The 22,245-nt window shown below is 47.9% G+C and overlaps 2 protein-coding genes across 2 annotated transcripts in view; one reads left to right on the forward strand and one right to left on the reverse strand.

Annotated features, from left to right (window-relative positions):
• Positions 1-542: 542 nt before the first annotated feature.
• Positions 543-22,245, reverse strand: part of LOC123803487 (NBPF family member NBPF6-like) — a 30,020-nt gene continuing 8,317 nt past the window's right edge. Inside the window, exons 6-10 of the mRNA XM_087860562.1 lie at positions 12,889-13,167; positions 8,796-9,150; positions 6,278-6,517; positions 3,851-4,065; positions 543-1,753 (exon numbers count right to left, since the gene is read on the reverse strand). Coding sequence (XP_087716688.1) covers positions 3,860-4,065; positions 6,278-6,517; positions 8,796-9,150; positions 12,889-13,167 — 1,080 coding nt within the window. The 3' untranslated portion in view covers positions 543-1,753; positions 3,851-3,859. The remainder of the gene's footprint in view (positions 1,754-3,850; positions 4,066-6,277; positions 6,518-8,795; positions 9,151-12,888; positions 13,168-22,245) is intronic.
• The window catches only part of LOC123803656 (myomegalin-like), a 105,784-nt gene continuing 90,872 nt past the window's right edge, over positions 7,334-22,245 (forward strand). Inside the window, 5 exon segments of the mRNA XM_087860570.1 lie at positions 7,334-8,360; positions 8,523-8,616; positions 12,136-12,282; positions 17,844-17,937; positions 21,451-21,598. The gene's annotated coding sequence lies outside the window, so the exon portion shown is untranslated.

A 22,245-nucleotide genomic window follows, 5' to 3' on the forward strand; every position in this document is an offset into this window, starting at 1 on the left:
AATAAGCAGCATCTGTTTCACTGGGTGGAAACAATAGTATACGAAGAGTCAGGTTAAGACGGAGGTAAAGAGAAAATAGAATAATGTCAAACGTTTGAGGTTGAGGGGTCACTTACAACTTAGAAACTGAATGTGAAAAGTTTGACAAGCTAATACGGAACCAAAGATGTCCAAAAACTTTTGGTGCACTATTCAGCCCTACCTCTACAACCTTCTTAAACACCACACTCACATATAGGCACACATGAGAAGAAAAGAAAGCAAATACCACAGAACGACAAACAGATGAAATTTCTCCCCCATAAGTTAACTATAGCCTAAAAGAGATGGAGACTCAGTGTTAAATATGGTGAGGAGAACCAAGACGATTTACTTTACTGTATACCCTGATACATCAAATCAACCATGATAGTAGGGATTAGAGCACCAGATGCAAAAAACACACGAGTCGAATCGTTGAACGCTACATCAAAAACTAAAGATGTACTATATATTGGCTCTTTGAACATATTAATTAAATAAAATTCACAAGTGCACAATGATTGTCAAAACAAATACTTTAATGATATAGAATGGGGAGGAAATATTCTTTTCCACAGCACAATGCCAGCAAATACACATTGTATAGGAAGGATAAAGTTAGATAGAATTCTTCCAATGTACAAACACAGATACGGTTATGATGCACCACAGGGATCATTACAGATGGCAAAATTTTAGAAAAAGACTTTAGAGAAGAAGATCTTCATACATTCTCAGAGAACCCCTTGCCAAAATGCTAATTTTAGAAGAAAATCATGTGTCCTGCTATGAACAGATCTGATAGGCCCTCCATAGCAAAGTAACCAATGAAGCTGTCACAAGAATGGTGATGGGCAAACTTGGACCCTCTTGGTCTCCGGGTGGGCTGAGCTGGGACACACACAGCGTTAACTATGGAGTGTCCTGGCCAGAGGGTTAGGCTGAATTTAGTCAGGAGGAAATGATCAGACAACTTCAGGATGTAGACCCTTAAGCCAAGACATCTGACTGTCCCCTACAAACAAGGAAATGTCAGCACCAGCAGACACAGCCACCTAAGGGTGAGGAGATGTTTTGGGTTCAAAAGGACTAAAAAAAAAAAAAAAAAAGGAACACATTCTTTTTAGTCCTTTGGAACCGAAAATATCTCTTCTCGCTTGTGTCCTCTCTTCTATGTGGTGACACTGACTGTTTGAAGAAAGTCCAGTCATCTTGTTCAATGATCTACATTCTCAAGTTGTCTGGTAACTTCCTCATGCTCAAATTCAGGCTAAACCTTACCAGCAAGAACACTGCATAGTTAATGCTGTCTGCTCCTAGCGCAGCCCATCTGGTGGCCCAGAATGTCCAGTTTGACTTGTGGTCTTTCTCCATGGTGCTCCTGACTCAGGTTCTCTGCAGGGTGGAATTGAGAGCAGCAAGACTTAAGGTCTGTCAAAACTGTGTCATCTAGTCAGGCATTGGTCTCCTGAGGGATTTCTCACAACTGGAGCTGAAGGCTAGAATCTCTCTCATCAAAGCAGTCTTTTGCAGTCAAAATCACAGAGAATGGCTTGTGATTGTGATGTTGATTCTCAGCAAAGGATCCCACCTGTGCTGTGTTTGGGCTTTAAGTTGATTTGCTGTTCTAGATTTCTTTTCATCAAATGGAAAATGATGGGGTTTTGTGATGGGGTTTATGATGGGGTTTTCTTCACATGAGGAATCTCTTAGTTTCTGAAGTACTTGGTATCTGAGAGAGAAAGAGAGAGAAATCAAATGTGAGTCTTGGTCAGATGGCTGAGCCTGGAGGGGTGGCTACCTGGTAACAGATGCCAGGAGCAAGCTGAACCCCTGTCCAGAAGGAGCCTAAAGGGGGAGCCGCAGGCAGCCTGAGGGGGAGAGTGAGAGCCACAGGTCAGAAGTAATACCTCGCTAAACTGAGCGTCAGCCTGTGTTGCAGGATCCAGGGACCCCTGTGCTCCCCCACCCCCCAGCAGGAGCCTGGTGATATCCCAGCTCAAGGCTGCTGTGAGCTTTGGCCAGATCCCAACTACCCCTTCTTCAGTAGCCACTTCACTCTTGAGCCCCCTTCATCAGAAGCCCAAGTGATGGCTTTCTCACGCCTCCCAGAGAGGGATGCACCTAGCACCCAGCACACACATTCAGAAACAGACTGCTGTAGGAAGGAGGGGACCCTTGGCCGACAAACACACCCCCTTCTCACCCTTGTCCCAGTCTTCTGAGGAGGAGGCCAGGCTATGGAATGAGTTCTAGAATCAGAGCCAACAGGAGCCTCAGCCTATCTCCAAGTTCCTTTCTGCCATGTGCAGATGAGGACCTCCTAAAGCCATGTGACCTGTGTCTAAAAACCCTGGCCTGAAACCCTGGCTCAGGCCCTGTGCAAACATGTGGGGGAAGGGAGAGGAAAGCCTCTGATCTGGAGGTGTGGGCAAGCAGTAGACATTCTTGGTCACTTGGCTGGAGAGGAACAAGCCCAAAGGGGCAGAGGAAAGAGCTCAAGGAGGAGAAACTCAAAGGGGAATTCACAAAAAGAGAGCAGGGGTGTTACCATGGCCCTAGTCATTTTCACTCAGGGACGCCAACATTTTCTGAAGGTAATCTCACACAGGATAGCCCTTGGGGCATTTCTAGGACTATTCTCAATGCAGAGACTCACCAAACTCTGAAGTGAAAATGAAAAGGCATTCGTTTTAGCTCTCTAGATTCTCATCCCTTCTTTTCCAAAGTTTCCCTAAAGAAAGAGTCTCTCAGTGTTTACCCTGGTATAAAGAAGGACCTGCAAATGGGTTAACATAGGAGAATGAGACCTAAGGTTCTTTACTGAGATGTTGTATAAGGACAAAATTTGATTAAAATGTTCTCTTTCAATCTGCAGTGAACCTGCAGGGGGCTGTGAAATCCACTCAGTGACTAGTGAACTGTGGATTTCATTGTCATAAGAGTAGAGCACTAAATTCTTTGACCTTTGATCAGGGAAGAGATTATGTTTTGGACTCTGGGTATCTATGTAATATTTATTTTTTTCTTCTTTTTTTTTTCTTTTTTTCTTTCATTCTTTATTTTACTTGTTTATTATTCTGTTTCGTTAGCCAGTGTATGGTACATCATTAGTTTTTGAGGTTGTGTCCAATGATTTATCAGTGACGTATAAACCCAGTGCACATCACAACACGTGCCTTCTACATTATAGGGGCTGAGGAGAAACCTAACTCCAGGCAGTCCGGTGTGCCACTCCCAGCTGTGACAGGTTCTCATTTAGTTTTTCTCATGGAGGCTCTTTCTCCTCAGCTTTACACTTCTTATTCACATGGAGAAGTTGAGGGTTACGTGTCCTCCTAGGTCAGATTCCCTGAACGACCCAGGAGGAGAGTCCTTTTGCAAGTGACTCATTAAGACAGTGCTCCTGGGAGGATGAGGCCTCAGAGTTGGGCAAGCAGGGAAGGAAGGCAAAGAAGCCGAGAAAGTGTGTGATTTCCGGCAAAGTTCTCGTGTTTGGCGACATGTGTAACTGACACTGCTCTGCCGAGGAGGGCCATGAGGCCTGCTTCCCCGTGGCCATGAGTGGAGGGGAGAGGGGATCTCAGGACGGCCCCAGCAGGAACACAGCAGAGTTCAGATGCAACCAGGTGATGGAGATGGCAGGGCTGGCAGAGTGGCAGTCCCTAGGGAAACAGACGGAAGCCCAGACAGAGGTAGCACCAGCTGTGGGAGTGACCAAACGAGGAAGACAAGGCAGTTTGAGTGTGTCGGGGGGGGGGGTGCAGCTATCATCTGAAGGACAGCAATAGGAATCCCTGTTTCTGAGAGCCACAGGGCGTATGATTACCTCAGTTCCCTAAGCCAGAGGGACATGGAATTTGCATGCGAGTCTCCACCGGCCTAACTGCAGTTTTCTCTTGGGAATCTTCTCTTCCATGACACCGAGGGCTTTCCTGTGGCCAAAGACTTGACACTCACACTGGCTGTCCCTCGAGGCCTCAGCGGCATCGCCCTCCAGCTTGGGAGGGTTCTTCACGCAGAGGGAAGCATCCAAACCCAGCTCTGGATGGAAAAGCACATCAGCAGGATTTGTTGTTATTCATGATCTTTCTGATCCTCCACCCACACTGACGTCAAAGGACGACATCGGACAGAAGGAGCAAGGCCATCCGAGTATTCAGAGGGGAGGGGAAGCCAATGGACACGCTTTGATTATTTCCCGTTTTGTTCATCTCTCTCACACTACCTGCATGGATAAGAATGCCAGAAGGCCAAAGTGCTTGCAGTTGACAAAAGTGAAATCAGAGAAGCAGAATTGGTAAAAACAGAGTTCCGGAGAAGAAAAGACAAAGGCAGGGAAATCAGGCTGGAAAGAGGCTGTGCTATTGGTGGGAAGAGACTGTAGACATCAGCTAAAATCAAAGTTGAAGGGAAGCCTTTGGGGAGCAACCAGGGAAGAGAAAGCTGGGGAGTTGACACAACATGCGTCAACACCTGGTGCACTTCATACGTGTACACTCTGGATAATACACACACGGATTATACATCGTGTATGTGACCTGAGATACAAATGTGTGTGTCTGTATGTACGTATGTACCTAATTCAGTAAATGATTAAATAGGGATCTGGGGGACACGGAACCTAATATTCTAACCTCCCTTCTGGTCAGTTGAAATTGGAAAAAATACACAAATCCAAGGACAATGAGAAAGGGGGTGGAAGAAACAGGTGACTGTTCAACACCACGGAGGGATTACAGGGGGGAGCAGGTGGGAACAAAACAGAGTAACGCCATCTGCCATGGCGTGACAGTTTGTATTCGCCCCCAGTTCATAGAGGTGAATCACAATCCCCAATGTGATGGTTTTGTGGGGTGAGCATCTGGTCGGCATCCCCCCTAGAAGGGATCCGTGCCCTATAAAGGAGACCCCACAAAGCTCCCTCACTCCTGGAAGGATAAGGGAGTCAGGCGGCCACCTCCAAACCAGGAAGGCAGCATCACCAGGCCCCATATGTGCACCTGTTTGATTGTGGTTCTACCGCACCTACAGAACTGTGAGATCACAACTTCTGTTGTTGACAAGTCAGCCTGTCTGTGGCATTTTTTTCTCAGAGCTGGAATGCACAAAGAACCCGGCATGGAGCCTGGTTTCCCTCTTAGTCCTCTGTGGAAGTTGAGTCACAGAGAGAGGAACTGAGCCAGCGGGGTGAGTCGGGGCCACGACAGTGGGCGCCATGGAGAAGTGACAGGCTCAAGGGAGAAGACAGTAAGTACGTCAAGTTCTAAGGCCCTTCTCGGGGCTGTGCTTCCCCAAACATTCCCTGAGCTCTTTCTCTGGGGTCTCTCCCCGGTGCCACAGTCTGCTGCTTATGTCACCTCCACCTGAGAACTGCGTCTCCTCATTTCTCAGGTAGTTCTGACAGAGGAGCCCCAGGCCACCCCAGGCTCCAGGAAGGGGCACTGAATGCAGGAGGGAAAGGAACACATGACCCAGGGGAGGATTGGAAAGCTCAGTCTTCAGGAAATCTGAGCAGAGGTGGGTCCTGATGAAGAGGAAGCTGGGGACGAGGCCCCGGAGATGAGGGGAGATGATGAACTAGACGGAGGGTCAGAGGAGAGAGTGACATGTGCACTTCATGTAAGAAAGGGGCCACTTATGTCCTTAGAAAAGGGAAAAAAGAAAAATAAGTGGGAGACAGTGTTGTGAGGCCAGTATTACCATTTTGACTGTGAGCACCGAACAGGGAAGATTGCCTCGAAGGTGTCTTAGGAGAGAAAATTGGGCACAGGAGCCTTTCTGAGAAAGCTAGGGAAGATGGGGTCTGGTGAAGGTGGAGCCACTGACAACTGCCCCGCCCCCCATGAAACAATGCCCCGAAACCATTTGCCGAGTACTAAAGCCTCACAGCAACCCACAAATTAGACATGACAAATTCATAGATGTTGTCAAGCAACTTCTGTTGAATCAGGCCCCCTAGAATTTATGCCGTTTCTTCTTTCCCATATCGTTGGAATGGAGATACTAGTTTTGCGCTTTCCGATGAAGGGACAGAGGGGAAACTAGGTAAGAGGATGAATAATTTGGCCAGTTATAGAGCCAGAAAGTTGCAAACCCAAGACCTGGGGCAGAGCTGATACTAAACACCGGGCTCTTGCTGACCTCGCTGGATTGGAGCATCATGGGGTTCGACCTCACCCCGTTGCTGCCTCCAGCCATAAGCTTGTGACGACCAACACAGGGACTAGAACTTCCTACTCCCTGTCCTTCTCACCTTGGAAGAGTGGCCATTGGTTCCCAGAACCCATCTTGGCATCTAGGCTCCCGATGGCAGAGGAGAGGCCGAGCCTGGCACTGTTGTCTCCACAATCCAACTGCTGTTCCAGCTGCTGTTGCAGAGAATTGGCCACCTGGGTGCTTGGCTGTGTCTGTGCTCCAGACATTTGCACCTCTGCCCTTTGGAAAGTCACGTTTCCACTCGATGGGCCCTGGTGACGGGGAGCCTGCATCGGGGCTGAAGCAAGAAGAGATTTCAATGGGATCCACCCCAGGGCTCCTTAGCTTAGCACTCCCAGAACACCCACGTCTGATGTCCCTTCCGGTCTGAGAGACCACCCTTCGAGCAGGTACAAAGGTAGACATCATGTGTATGAAGGAGATGTCAGTGTTGTGTCCGAGCCTAGGGATGCTGGGACGGCAGTTGCCCAGCCTGCAAAGTCCCTGAGGTGAAAATCACCCCCTTCAATCCACCAGGCGTTTGGATGGGCCTATGACTTCATTCCTATCATTCCGTTAGTCGTAACCTTCTACCTACAGCCTAGAGAGAGTAGGTAATAGAGAGTTCTTAAGGTATGGGGAGAAGGAGTTGCCAGTGGGAGCTGTGCAGCATTACAGGGGTGCAGGCAGCCAAGTGAAGAGCCTCCTGGGCACCCCTCGTGACAACAGAAAAGGCCCGGGACCTCTCAGCTCTCATTGCTTTTGGATGGAGCCTCATGGAGACATTGATCTCTCAGAGGGGCTGGAAGAGCCCCTGGCTCTGCTCACAGGACAGTGACTCACAGGGTAGGAGTTGGCAGATGTGTGGCAGGGTCACAGGGATCTCTGGGGGCAGTCTCGCAACCTTTTCCTTTACATTTACAACTGTTTCAAATAATTTGGTACAAAAAAAGAGGGCAGGGCCAACCGCATCCCCACATAGGCCCTGACAGGACTGAGTGGAGACCAGTGGGCAGTCTGAGCTGGTGTGGGTCTGAGGTCCCATAACCACTGGCCAGGGGTCTTGGGCAAGTGACATGACGTTGCTGAGGCTCGGTTCCCTTGGCTCTCACAGGAGATGCCACACCGACTGGAGAGTGACCTCTGAGGACATGAGGGGCTCCAGCACAACAGCCCTGCTGGTGAGCGGGCACGGAAAGGGACGTGGCGGACAAACGAAGCAAAGTAACTGTGTGTTTCATTTCTGCTTCCTGAATTGCTGTAATCCTGAGGAGGCCTTTGCTTCTTGGCCCCTCCGAGAGGAATGGGAAACAGGGGAGAAGGTGGTGCTAGGGTGGAGAGACTGTTAACTGACCAAAAAGATGAAGGAACAAAATGTTTCATGGCCAATTTTACTAGACAACATTGACACAGTGAGGAACCTCATAGACTCCTTGCTGCTCCTACAAGGTGATTTGATGAGCAAGGAAAGTCGGCTAACAATGCAAATGCTTCTCCCAGAAGCAAAGTCCGAATTGTAGCCTGAGTGGGAAGAAATGAGAATTGGGTGTTAGCCTGCACTCCTATGCGAGTGTGACCCAAGGGGGTCTTGCTGAGCAGGCAGCACTTTTCTGAAGATTCTGGAGAGGGGAACAACTCTGCTTTGCTCCAGAATGAGGCCAATACCCACGGCAGGTGCACGGACCGTTGATCATTTACATGACATTATGCTACTGAGGGCAACACTTGACGGGGAGAAAATCACTGAAGCTGCACACAGCGTGGAAAGGACACCATCCGTGGAGGATGGAAAACCAGGGCTAGAGCTTCGGCTTCACTGAAACCACGGGGTCAAGCTAGGACTGGGTGCTCAGGATCTTCTATCTAAATGCTGAGCATTCTGGGCTCCCCAGAAGCCAAAACTTTGAGCTCAGCAACAATATCACAGATGCTGCAAATATGGAGCACATGCAAATCTGCGTGGAGAGCCAGAGAGTTTGCAGGACACTACACCAGATATACAACTGGCAATAAAATCTCATGAGTAGCAGAAGTCGGTTCTTACAAAAAAGAAAGTAAGCATGAAAGCAGGAAAGAAAAAGGAGAGAAAAGAAAGAGTCCTGTTACCCAGATATCTACAGTTGACATAGTGGTGGCTGAAGGTTTGCTCTCTTCCCTGCATTTCTCCTCTCTAAACTGACTTGGTACCAAGGGCCTGCACTTGGGAGGGAGCTTGGTGGCAGAGGGAAGTCTGGGACAGAAGGAAAGGAAAATTGTCTGACCCACATGATGCCTTTTCTTTTTTTTATACACTCCCCGCCCAGTGTGGAGCCCAACGTGGGCCTTGAACTCACAACCCTATGATCAAGACCTGAATGGAGATCAAGAGCTGGATGCTTAACCAACTGAGCCACCCAGGTAACCCAGTGTTTTTGAAATGAAATCCAAGAGCAGATTTCTAACCAGTTTGAGTCTCCAGGGTCTGTTGGCAAGGATGCACGTCTCAGCCGATTTAGGTTGTTGGATACAGAGAAGACAGGCTTCCTGACCTCCCCCCCACCCAGGAATGTTGTGCCCCTCACAATGGGAGTACTTACCACCCACATCCAGACCCAAGAAGGTTTCCTGCTTATCAAATGTGAATGAAGCACTTGTGTAAGGTCTGCAGGTGTCTGGCAGGTCATGGCCAAATGAAGAAGTCAAATAACAGTCATCCAGGGAGTCCTGCGGGTCTTCATTGTCTTCTGCCACTGGTAGCTCCCTGTGGAGCCTCGTGTGACAGGCAGGACTGGAGATGCAACAAGAAAGTTGAGTCAACATGGAGTCCCAGCTGCTTTGGGCGGCACCGAAAAGAAATGCGAAGTCTTCTTCCCATGAACCATTCTGCCTCCATCTGGGGCCAGAGTGTGGATGTACTGGGGATAGATGAGGCAGGCAGGGAGGGAGCAAGAGCTAGAGGGGCCCAGAGCATGGCCAGAATGGGAGACTAAAGGGAAGGAGTCTGAACCACCCCAGCACACAGCAGTCACAACACACAGCACGCTCAGAAAACAATAAAACCAGCATCAACACTTTTGCATACGTTTTGTTGACATTTACAGAAAGCACCAAGACAACCCCAGACTGGCAGCATTGTAGATTCCTAGAAAGCTCGTGTGTCCGAGGCCTACTTGTCTAAACACTGAGATATCAATTTTTTTACACACTTTTCTTGCCATGAATTCTTGCCAACGTCATAATGCGAAACCAGCAGAGACAGATGTGCATCTTAGGCTGGACTCAATACAAAGAGAGACCGTGAGAATGCAAGAAATCCTGTGATTGGTTAGTATACCTGTGTCAATGGCCTGAGCTTCCAAATTTGGGACGCATAAAGAAAGGGGCCTATATGAGTACCACTGTGAAACAGAGAACATTGCTAACGGACCATTTTATGGGTGTCTGAATGGGTGAAATAGGTACATTTAGCAGTTTCTAGATTTGCCGAGAGCCAAGATCCCCAGACATCACCACTGCATTAAAGCCCATGATTCTTCAGAGTTACCTGGCATAAATCCGTCCTTGGTCTTCTTCCTCCACAAGATCATTATGACTGTCTACAAATAAATACAGACAGGGCCAGTCACGTTCAACAACACCATGTGTACATTCCAATTAAGTATCCGATACAACTAGCACACGGACTGTGCGCCGCTTAGCGGGGCAGCAGGATATTGTGAGAGTAACCATCCAGGAGGCCTCAGGTAGTGTCTTGGGAATGTGCCTTGGTCTGCTTTCCTGAGCCATTGGGCATGAGCTCCCTGCTGTGGTAGAGCCACATCTCAAGAGTCTGTGTACAGCGTGAAACGTGTGTTTTGCCACAGATTCTGGGGAACAGCTTACCTACATTCTAAAAACTTAGTGCAACCTTCTCTCATTACCTTATGCCATGAGATAAATGGTTTAAGGGAATTTAGACACAGAGACCAGACTGATGGATGGAATCTGCAAACCCTCATGTCAAAAGAAACCTTTTGTGTACAATTCTTTGTGCTTACAGACATATGAGCCATGCATGGGAGGGGCAAAGGCCAGAATCAGCTGTGCTTCAAGGAAACCTACAGCAAGCTGATGGTAGAGGTGTTGATGACCTGATACTCTGATGACAACTCAGTGTAGACAGCCAACATAGAGGACACAGACACTGGGAGTCAGAGCAGTCAGGCAGGGAAACAACAAATCGAAAGATGTAGGTAAGGCTGCCAACATCTTTGGACAGGTACAAAAATTCAAGAGACAATATTCAGCTATGAAAATGAGAGCATTGCAGATGAAGAGAGATATTTAATGGAAATCAGGAACAAAGACAGAGAACTCTGCATGTGGAGCACAAGTGAGTGTGAGCTGTCACATCTGCCTTGAATCGAATGTCCTAACTTCTGTCAGAAGCCATAAGCATGGCCTGAGATGAGGAACAAAGGGCAGGTGCCTGACTCACCTGAGGTCTGTGCTAAAAAGTGTATCCTAGAGCCTGACTCAGATCCTTATGTCTACTGGGCTTCTACAGAGCGATGACACATTTCTGCACAACCAGAGGTTGGGATCCCAAAAATAGGGGTTCAGCTTGGGAGTCCAGTTGGAGCTTTATCACCTTGACAATGGAGGACTCACTAGCTACTTCCAGAGCAGTACAGATGTCCAGATCTTCGAATGAGGTGATGTCAGCCTTGCTACAATTCCCGAGGGAGTCAGACAGGTGAGGAAGGGCCGAATAAGTCAAATAGCGTTCATCCAGGGAGTCACATGGGGTATCCTCTTCCACCTCTGGCAGCTCTGCGGTGAGCCTGGGAGGGTCGGGAGATCTGAAGTTTAACACAAGAAAAGTAGACACCCCAGCATCCTACTGGTTTTGATGGGAGGCCGAGAAGTATACTCATAACAAAGGAGCACAGCCGTGATTAACAGCAAAAACTATCCTCCTGTTACAGGGGCAGAGAGTGGGTGCTGTGGGGGCAGTAGAGACAGATAGAGAACAGAAGGTGCTCAGGATAGTGGCCGCAGAGCTAAGCTTTTGAGCAACAAACTTAACGACTGTGGAATGGAACACATAGCTCACAGCGCGCATGGAGAATCCTAAAGGTGGCTTCAACACTTTTGCATAAATATTATTGATACTACCTTGGGTAACCAAGTGAACACAGGCTTTAAAAGACAACATCCATATGGAGAGACCGTGTGTCGTCGGTGCCTCTTTCTCATCCTGTGACGTGATGTGAATTTTTTTTAGGTATTCTTTGGCTATAATATATCCTCAGTGTGGTAACACCAAACAGGGAGAGGCAGATAGTCGTCTCACTGTCCTTTTACCAAAAGGAGAGAACAGGGGAATGCAGAGAATCCCAGTGACTGCTAATTCACGAAGTTCCACCCCTTCAGGTTATTGAAATGAAGGGGTCAGTAAACGGAACTTAACCATGTAACATGTGAAGCCACACTTCATGGTTAAACAAAGGTACTTTGTGATTGGAGAACGGATAAAACAGGCATGTCTGGCAGTTTATGTTTCTTCCTTGAAATGCAGTCCTTCAGTTTAACCACTGAAATAACAACCCAGGCTTCTTCAGAGTTACCTGGGGCCTATCGGGTCTTGGTCTTCTTCCTCCTTATGAGAGATTTGATTTTCTGTAAATACATAAAGACAGGGCAGTCATTAAGCAGATCCTGCTCGGTACATTAATAATCTAGTGTCTAATGCTAGCCGGGCACTCAGATATGCTCAGTGTGAGAACAGATTTAGGCAGAAGAATATTTCAGGGTGCTTCTGATATTGTCTTATGACAAGTGGTTTGATTTCCTTGCCTGAGACATTGGGAAAAATTTATTTTTTCTAGGAGATCATCATCACGGTTGCCCTTGTCTTAAGTCTGTACAAACACTGTACTTATCTTTTTCATACAGATTCTGGGGATCCAGCCTCTGAACATTCTAAAAGGATTACTGCAGAATTCAGCCTTCTCTCATCAGAGAGCCTGCTTGTTGAGACTTACTGGAACTTATACACTGAGAGTGAACAGATGGAATGCAACGACAAACCCTCAAATGAAAGTGAGTCTTTGGTGCTACAGAGAATGTTGGCTCAGTTTGTGTGGTGGGGGAATGCAAAGCACAGCTCTGCTTTGGGAAACACACAAACAAGCGATCAGTGGAGGCACTGAGGGTGGGTTTTCAGACAACTGTTTAGGAAGACAAGTCAACACAAAGAGGAGACACAAGCAGGATTTAGAATAGCAAAACCAGTTAACCCAGGACAAGAATGCCAACTGACAGTGGCAGGCATAGATTCGTAAAGGACCTGGCTCAGAGATGAAATGTAGAGCTTATTGAAAGTGAGAAAAGAGGTTTCATCCAAATTAGGTCTGACAGACAACTTCTGTGGTCATGTTGCTGAGGTGAGTTGAGTTTGTCCTGCCTCCTTTGGCCCAATGACCTGACAGAGAACCCAACATGACATGGGCTTGCCTTGGGACTAGGAAGAGAGCAAAGCTCCCTGACACACTTGACATCTGTGTTTAAAACTCAATCCTAGAGTCCAGTTCAGATCAATATGTCTCTACAGGGCCTCCCCACAGGGATGACCTCTCTCGGCACAGCAGAGGTCTGGGATACAAAGAACAGGAGATCTATGTGGGTGTCCAGTTGGAGCTTTATCACCTTGACAATGGAGTACTCACTGGCCACTTCTAGAGAGGAACAGACTTCCAGGTCCTCAGGTGAGAAGATGGCGGTGCTCCTGTAAGGCCAGTAGGAGTCAGACAGGTCGGGAAGAACTGAATATGTCAAGTAGTGTTTATCTGGAGAGTCCCGTGAGACGTCCTGCTCTACCACCTCTAGCAGCTGTCCACTGAGCCTGCATGGTGGGGACAACCGAAGATTAACCTGAGAGGGATCTGAAATCCTATGTCCTGTCTGACTTTGATGGAATGGACAAAGGAATGGTCAAGAAAGCAGAGAGGCTGACCCATTCAAGAGAGAAACAACTCTTCTTGTTTGAGTGTGACAAGCTCTGTTTGTCACAGGAGCAGCAGATAGAAAGGACAGTAAGTGCTCAGTGCACGGGCCAAGTAGCAAGCTTGTGAAGAAGGAGCCTCAATTATCTCTGTGTCATGCAATCATGACTCACTACACACAGAGTCTCAGAATAGTGGCTTTCCCCCTACCTGTCAAATGGCATCGAGTTCTGCATTTGTTACCAAGTGACTGTCCCAGCTATCTCATCCAGAAAGGCCTCTTTCTCTCAATATCTGGCATGATAGTATATGTTTGTCTTCTTGCTGTGATATGTTCTTGCTAGGAAACCATGTCAACATGATAAATCTAACAGGCAGAAAGAAGACGTGCATCTCTCAATAAAGCACGGAGGACAGAATGAGCGAGCTCGGCGATCCTTGTGACATATTAAGTTTACCTGGGTCAGCTGACTGTGGGTTACTCAACTAGGGAGGTAATTAAGAAAAATGGAAGCAATCCAAGTACCATAAAAAAGCAGAAAACATGGTGAAAATGGATAATTTGTCATCGACCGAATAGATAATATAGTTCTCTTCAGCACTTTCTGCTTTTCCCTGGGTGCCACTTTTGAATTCACAGCCCCCAAGAACTCAGAATTACCTGGGGGCAACTGACTCTTGTCCTTTTGGTCCCTCCTGATCAATTTCGTTTTCTGCAAATAAAGGAAGAGAAAGAGTTACATGAAGCAGATTCCCCTTCACAAATGCCCACTCTTAGGTCCCATGTAGCACAGGAGAGCAACAGAAGCAGAGTGAAAACGGGCAACTGTGAGAGAACTCATCCAGGAGGGCTTAGGAGGGCCCTGGAAGCAATCACTGGCATTGCTCTCTTCAGCCATTAAATAAATGTCCCTGATATGACAGGCCATCATCACAGCATCCTGTCTTGAGTCTGCCAACAACAAGTTGATTCTTTTCCCCCGAGATCCTGGGGAAGAACCCGGCTGCTTCCGAGGGGTTGCTGCAACCTCTACGACATCGGCCACAGCAACGTGTTTCGTGACACATCTCCAAAGGCAAGAGAAACAAGAGATAAAATGAACTTGTGGGACTTCATCAAGATAAAAAGCTTCTGCATAGCAAAGGAAACAGTCAAAAAAACTAAGGCAGACCTGGAATTGGAGAATATATTTGCAAATGACACTACAGATAAAAGACTGGTATCCAAGGTCTACAAAGAACTTCTCAAACTTAATACACAAGAAACAAATAAACAAATCATAAAATGGGCAGAAGACATGAATAGACACTTTTCCTTTGAAGACATACAAATGGCTAACAGACACACGAAAGAATGTTCAAAATCATTAGCCATCAAGGAAATTGAAATCAAATCCACACTGAGATACCACCTTACACCAGTTCTAAGGCCCTTGTCGGGGCTGTGCTTCCCCGAACATTCCCTGAGCTCTTTCTCTGGGGCCTCTCCCCGGTGCCATAGTCTGCTGCTTATGTCACCTCCACCTGAGAACTACATCTCCCCATTTCTCAGGTAGTTCTGACAGAGGAGCCCCAGGCCACCCCAGGCTCCAGGAAGGGGCACTGAATGCAGGAGGGTAAGGAACGCACGACACAGGGGAAGGTCAGAAAGCTCAGTCTTTAGGAAATCTGAGCAGAGGTGGGTCCTGATGAAGAGGAAGCTGGGGACGAGGCCCCGGAGATGAGGGGAGATGATGAACTAGACGGAGGATCAGAGGAGAGAGTGACATGTGCACTTCATGTAAGAAAGGGGCCACTTATGTCCTTAGAAAAGGGAAAAAAGAAAAATAAGTGGGAGACAGTGTTGTGAGGCCAGTATTACCATTGTGACTGTGAGCACCGAACAGGGAAGATTGCCTTGAATATGTCATAGGAGAGAAAACTGGGCACACGAGCCTTTCTGAGAAAGCCAGGGAAGATGGGGTCCAGTGAAAGTGGAGCCTCTGACAACTGCCCCATCCCCCATGAAACAATGCCCCGAAACCATTTGCCGAGGGCTAAAGCCCCACAGCGACCCACAAATTAGACATGACAAATTCATAGATGTTGTCAAGCAATTTCTGTTGAATCAGGCCCCCTAGAATTTATGCCGTTTCTTCTTTCCCGTATCGATGGAATGGAGATACTAGTTTTGCGCTTTCCGATGAAGGGGCAGAGGGGAAACTAGGTAAGAGGATGAATAAGTTGGCCAGTTATAGAGCCAGAAAGTTGCAAACCCAGGACCTGGGGCAGAGCTGATACTAAACACCGGGCTCTTGCTGACCTCGCTGGATTGGAGCATCATGGGGTTCGACCTCACTCCGTTGTGCCTCCAGCCACAAGCCTGTGACAACCAACACAGGGAGTAGAACTTCCTACTCCCCGTCCCTCTCACCTTGGAAGAGCGGCCATTGGTTCCCAGAACCCATCTTGGCATCCAGGCTCCCGATGGCAGAGGAGAGGCCGAGCCTGGCTCTGTTGTCTCCACAATCCAACTGCTGTTCCAGCTGCTGTTGCAGAGAATTGGCCACCTGAGTGCTTGGCTGTGTCTGTGCTCCAGACATTTGCACCTCTGCCCTTTGGAAAGTCACGTTTCCACTCGATGGGCCCTGGTGACAGGGAGCCTGCATCGGGGCTGAAGCAAGAAGAGATTTCAATGGGATCCACCCCAGGGCTCCTTAGCTGAGCACTCCCAGAACACCCATGTCTGATGTTCCTTCCGGTCTGAGAGACCACCCTGCGAGCAGGTACAAAGGCAAACATCACGTGTATGAAGGAGATGTCAGTGTTGTGTCCTAGCCTAGGGATACTGGGACGGCAGGTGCCCAGCCTGTAAAGTCCCTGAGGTGAAAATCACCCCCTTCAGTCCACCAGGCCTTGGCATGGGCACACAAGTTCATTTCTATCATTCCGTTAGTCGTAACCTTCTTCCTACAGCCTAGAGAGAGTAGGTCCTAGAGAGTTCTTAGGGCATGGGGAGAAGGAGTTGTCAGTGGGTGCTGTGCAGCATTAGAAGGGTGCCAGGCAGCCAAGTGAAGAGCCTCCTGGGCCCCCCTCGTCACAACAGAAAAGGCCCGGGACCTCTCAGCTCTCACTGCTTTTGGATGAAGCCTCATGGAGACATTGATCTCTCAGAGGGGCTGGAAGAGCCCCTGGCTCTGCTCACAGGACAGAGTGACTCACAGGGTGGGAGTTGGCAGATGTGTGGCAGGGTCACAGGGATCTCTGGGGGCACTCTTGCAACCTTTTTGTTTACATTTACAACTGTTTCCAATAATTTGGTACAAAAGCAGAGAGGACAGGGCCAACCCCATCCCCACACAGGCCCTGACAGGACTGAGTGGAGAGTAGTGGGCAGTCTGAGCTGGTGCGGGTCTGAGATCCTACTAACCACTGGCCAGGGGTCCTGGGCAAGTGACATGACGTTGCTGAGCCTCAGCACCCTCGGCTCTCACAGGAGATGCCACACCAACTGGAGAGTGACCTCTGAGGACATGAGGGGCTCCAGCACGACAGCGCTGCTGCTGAGCGGGCACGGAAAGGGACGTGGCGGACAAACGAAGCAAAGTAACTGTGTGTTTCATTTCTGCTTCCTGAATTGCTGTAATCGTGAGGAGGCCTTTGCTTTTTGGCCCCTCCGAGAGAAATGGGAAACAGGGGAGAAGGTGGTGCTAGGGTGGAGAGACTGTTAACTGACCAAAAAGATGAAGGAACAAAATGTTTCATGGCCAATTTCACTAGACAACATTGACACAGTGAGGAACCTCATAGACTCCTTGCTGCTCCTACAAGGCGATTTGATGGCAAGGAAATTTGGCTAACAACGCAAATGCTTCTCCCAGAGGCAAAGTCCGAATTGTAGCCTGAGTGGGAAGAAATGAGAATTGGGTGTTAGCCTGCACTCCTGTGCGAGTGTGACCCAAGGGGGTCTTGCTGAGAAGGCAGCACTTTCTGAAGATTCTGGAGAGGTGGACAACTCTGCTTTGCTCCAGAATGAGGCCAATACCCACGGCAGGTGCACGGACCATTGATCATTTACATGACATTATGCTACTGAGAGCAACACTTGACGGGGAGAAAATCACTGAAGCTGCACACAGGGTGGAAAGGACACCATCCGTGGAGGATGGAAAACCAGGGCTAGAGCTTCGGCTTCACTGAACCACGGGGTCCAGCTAGGACTGGGTGCTCGGGATCGTCTATCTAAATGCTGAGCATTCTGGGCTCCCCAGAAGCCAAAACTTTGATCTCAGCAACAATATCACAGATGCTGCAAATATGGAGCACATGCAAATCTGTGTGGAGAGCCAGAGAGTTTGCAGGACACTACACCAGATATACAACTGGCAATAGAATCTCATGAGTAGCAGAAGTCGGTTCTTACAAAAAGAAAGAAAGCATGAAAGCAGGAAAGAAAAAGGAGAGAAAAGAAAGAGTCCTGTTACCCAGATATCTACAGTTGACATTGTGGTGGCTGAAGGTTTTACTCTTTTCCCTGCATTTCTCCTCTCTAAACTGACTTGGTACCAAGGGCCTGCACTTGGGAGGGGGCTTGGTGGCAGAGGGAAGTCTGGGACAGAAGGAAAGGAAAATTGTCTGACCCACATGATGCCTTTTTTTTTTTATACACTCCCCGCCCAGTGTGGAGCCCAACGTGGGCCTTGAACTCACAACCCTATGATCAAGACCTGAATGGAGATCAAGAGCTGGATGCTTAACCAACTGAGCCACCCAGGTAACCCAGTGTTTTTGAAATGAAATCCAAGAGCAGATTTCTAACCAGTTTGAGTCTCTAGGATCTGTTGGCAAGGATGCACGTCTCAGCCGATTTATGTTGTTGGATATAGAGAAGACAGTCTTCCTGACCTCCCCTCCACCCAGGAGTGTTGTGCCCCTCACAATGGGAGTACTTACCACCCACATCCAGACCCAAGAAGGTTTCCTGCTTATCAAATGTGAATGAAGCACTTGTGTAAGGTCTGCAGGTGTCTGGCAGGTCATGGCCAAATGAAGAAGTCAAATAACAGTCATCCAGGGAGTCCTGCGGGTCTTCATTGTCTTCTGCCACTGGTAGCTCCCTGTGGAGCCTCGTGTGACAGGCAGGACTGGAGATGCAACAAGAAAGTTGAGTCAACATGGAGTCCCAGCTGCTTTGGGCGGCACCGAAAAGAAATGCGAAGTCTTCTTCCCATGAACCATTCTGCCTCCATCTGGGGCCAGAGTGTGGATGTACTGGGGATAGATGAGGCAGGCAGGGAGGGAGCAAGAGCTAGAGGGGCCCAGAGCATGGCCAGAATGGGAGACTAAAGGGAAGGAGTCTGAACCACCCCAGCACACAGCAGTCACAACACACAGCACGCTCAGAAAACAATAAAACCAGCATCAACACTTTTGCATACGTTTTGTTGACATTTACAGAAAGCACCAAGACAACCCCAGACTGGCAGCATTGTAGATTCCTAGAAAGCTCGTGTGTCCGAGGCCTACTTGTCTAAACACTGAGATATCAATTTTTTTACACACTTTTCTTGCCATGAATTCTTGCCAACGTCATAATGCGAAACCAGCAGAGACAGATGTGCATCTTAGGCTGGACTCAATACAAAGAGAGACCGTGAGAATGCAAGAAATCCTGTGATTGGTTAGTATACCTGTGTCAATGGCCTGAGCTTCCAAATTTGGGACGCATAAAGAAAGGGGCCTATATGAGTACCACTGTGAAACAGAGAACATTGCTAACGGACCATTTTATGGGTGTCTGAATGGGTGAAATAGGTACATTTAGCAGTTTCTAGATTTGCCGAGAGCCAAGATCCCCAGACATCACCACTGCATTAAAGCCCATGATTCTTCAGAGTTACCTGGCATAAATCCGTCCTTGGTCTTCTTCCTCCACAAGATCATTATGACTGTCTACAAATAAATACAGACAGGGCCAGTCACGTTCAACAACACCATGTGTACATTCCAATTAAGTATCCGATACAACTAGCACACGGACTGTGCGCCGCTTAGCGGGGCAGCAGGATATTATGAGAGTAACCATCCAGGAAGCCTCAGGTAGTGTCTTGGGAATGTGCCTTGGTCTGCTTTCCTGAGCCTTTGGGCATGAGCTCCCTGCTGTGGTAGAGCCACATCTCAAGAGTCTGTGTACAGCGTGAAACGTGTGTTTTGCCACAGATTCTGGGGAACAGCTTACCTACATTCTAAAAACTTAGTGCAACCTTCTCTCATTACCTTATGCCATGAGATAAATGGTTTAAGGGAATTTAGACACAGAGACCAGACTGATGGATGGAATCTGCAAACCCTCATGTCAAAAGAAACCTTTTGTGTACAATTCTTTGTGCTTACAGACATATGAGCCATGCATGGGAGGGGCAAAGGCCAGAATCAGCTGTGCTTCAAGGAAACGTACGAGCAAGCTGATGGCAGAGGTGTTGATGACCTGATACTCTGATGACAACTCAGTGTAGACAGCCAACATAGAGGACACAGACACTGGGAGTCAGAGCAGTCAGGCAGGGAAACAACAAATCGAAAGATGTAGGTAAGGCTGCCAACATCTTTGGACAGGTACAAAAATTCAAGAGACAATATTCAGCTATGAAAATGAGAGCATTGCAGATGAAGAGAGATATTTAATGGAAATCAGGAACAAAGACAGAGACCTCTGCATGTGGACCACAAGTGAGTGTTAGCTGTCACATCTGCCTTGAATCGAATGTCCTAACTTCTGTCAGAAGCCATAAGCATGGCCTGAGATGAGGAACAAAGGGCAGGTGCCTGACTCACCTGAGGTCTGTGCTAAAAAGTGTATCCTAGAGCCTGACTCAGATCCTTATGTCTACTGGGCTTCTACAGAGCGATGACACATTTCTGCACAACCAGAGGTTGGGATCCCAAAAATAGGGGGTCAACTTGGGAGTCCAGTTGGAGCTTTATCACCTTGACAATGGAGGACTCACTAGCTACTTCCAGAGCAGAACAGATGTCCAGATCTTCGAATGAGGTGATGTCAGCCTTGCTACAAGTCCCGAGGGAGTCAGACAGGTCAGGAAGGGCCGAATAAGTCAAATAGCATTCATCCAGAGAGTCACATGGGGTATCCTCTTCCACCTCTGGCAGCTCTGCGGTGAGCCTGGGAGGGTCGGGAAATCTGAAGTTTAACACAAGAAAAGTAGACACCCCAGCATCCTACTGGTTTTGATGGGAGGCCGAGAAGTATACTTATAACAAAGGGGCACAGCCGTGATTAACAGCAAAAACTATCCTCCTGTTACAGGGGCAGAGAGTGGGTGCTGTGGGGGCAGTAGAGACAGATAGAGAACAAAAGGTGCTCAGGATAGTGGCCGCAGAGCTAAGCTTCTGAGCAACAAACTGAACGACTATGGAATGGAACACATAGCTCACAGCGCACATGGGGAATCCTAAAGGTGGCTTCAACACTTTTGCATAAATATTGTTGATACTACCTTGGGTGACCAAGTGAACACAGGCTTTAAAAGACAACATCCATATGGAGAGACCTTGTGTCGTTGTTGCCTCTTTCTTATGACGTGAGTGCTTTTTTAAGGTATTCTTTGGCTATAATATATCCTCAGTGTGGTAACACCTAACAGGGAGAGGCATATAGGCCTCTCACTCTCGTTTTACCAAAAGGATAGAACAGGGGAATGCAGAGAATCCCAGTGACTGCTAATTCACCAAGTTCCACGCCCTTCAGGTTATTGAAGTGAAGGGGTCAGTAAATGGAACTTAACTATGTAACATGTGAAGCCACACTTCATGGTTAAACAAAGGTACTTTGTGATTGGAGAACGGATAAAACAGGCATGTCTGGCAGTTTATGTTTCTTCCTTGAAATGCAGTCCTTCAGTTTAACCACTGAAATAACAACCCAGGATTCTTCAGAGTTACCTGGGGCCTATCGGGTCTTGGTCTTCTTCCTCCTTATGAGAGATTTGGTTTTCTGTAAATACATAAAGACAGGGAGGTCATTAAGCAGATCCTGCTCTGTACATTAATAATCTAGTGTCTAATGCTAGCCAGGTACTCAGATATGCTCAATGTGAGAACAGGTTTAGTCAGAAGAATATTTCAGGGTGCTTCTGATATTGTCTTATGATAAGTGGCTTGATTTCCTGGCCTGAGGCATTGGGAAAAATTTATTTTTTCTAGGAGATCATCATCACGGTTGCCCTTGTCTTAAGTCTGTACAAACACTGTACTTATCTTTTTCATACAGATTCTGGGGATCCAGCCTCTGAGCATTCTAAAAGGATTACTGCAGAATTCAGCCTTCTCTCATCAGAGAGCCTGCTTGTTGAAGACTTACTGGAATTTATATACTGAGAGTGAACAGATGGAATGCAACGACAAACCCTCAAATGAAAGTGAGTCTTTGGTGCTACAGAGAATGTTGGCTCAGTTCGTGTGGTGGGGGAATGCAAAGCACAGCTCTGCTTTGGGAAACACACAAACAAGCTATCAGTGGAGGCACTGAGGGTGGGTTTTCAGACAACTGTTTAGGAAGACAAGTCAACCCAAAGGGGAGACACAAGCGGGGTTTAGAATAGCAAAACCAGTTAACCCAGGACAAGAATGCCAACTGACAGTGGCAGGCATAGATTCGTAAAGGACCTGGCTCAGAGATGAAACGTAGAGCTATTGAAGGTGAGAAGATATATTTCATCCAAATTAGGTCTGACAGACAACTTCTGTGGTCATGTTGCTGAGGTGAGTTGAGTTTGTCCTGCCTCCTTTGGCCCAATGACCTGACAGAGAACCCAACATGACATGGGCATGCCCTGGGACTAGGAAGGGAGCAAAGCTCCCTGACACACCTGACATCTGTGCTTAAAACTCAATCCTAGAGTCCAGTTCAGATCAATATGTCTCTACAGGGCCTCCCCACAGGGATGACCTCTCTCGGCACAGCAGAGGTCTGGGATACAAAGAACAGGAGATCTATGTGGGTGTCCAGTTGGAGCTTTATCACCTTGACAATGGAGTACTCACTGGCCACTTCTAGAGAGGAACA

This window comes from Ursus americanus, unplaced genomic scaffold (genome assembly GCF_024610735.1).
Source record: "Ursus americanus isolate L20-20 unplaced genomic scaffold, mUrsAme1.1.p SCAF_96, whole genome shotgun sequence".
Taxonomy (NCBI): Eukaryota; Metazoa; Chordata; class Mammalia; order Carnivora; family Ursidae; genus Ursus; species Ursus americanus.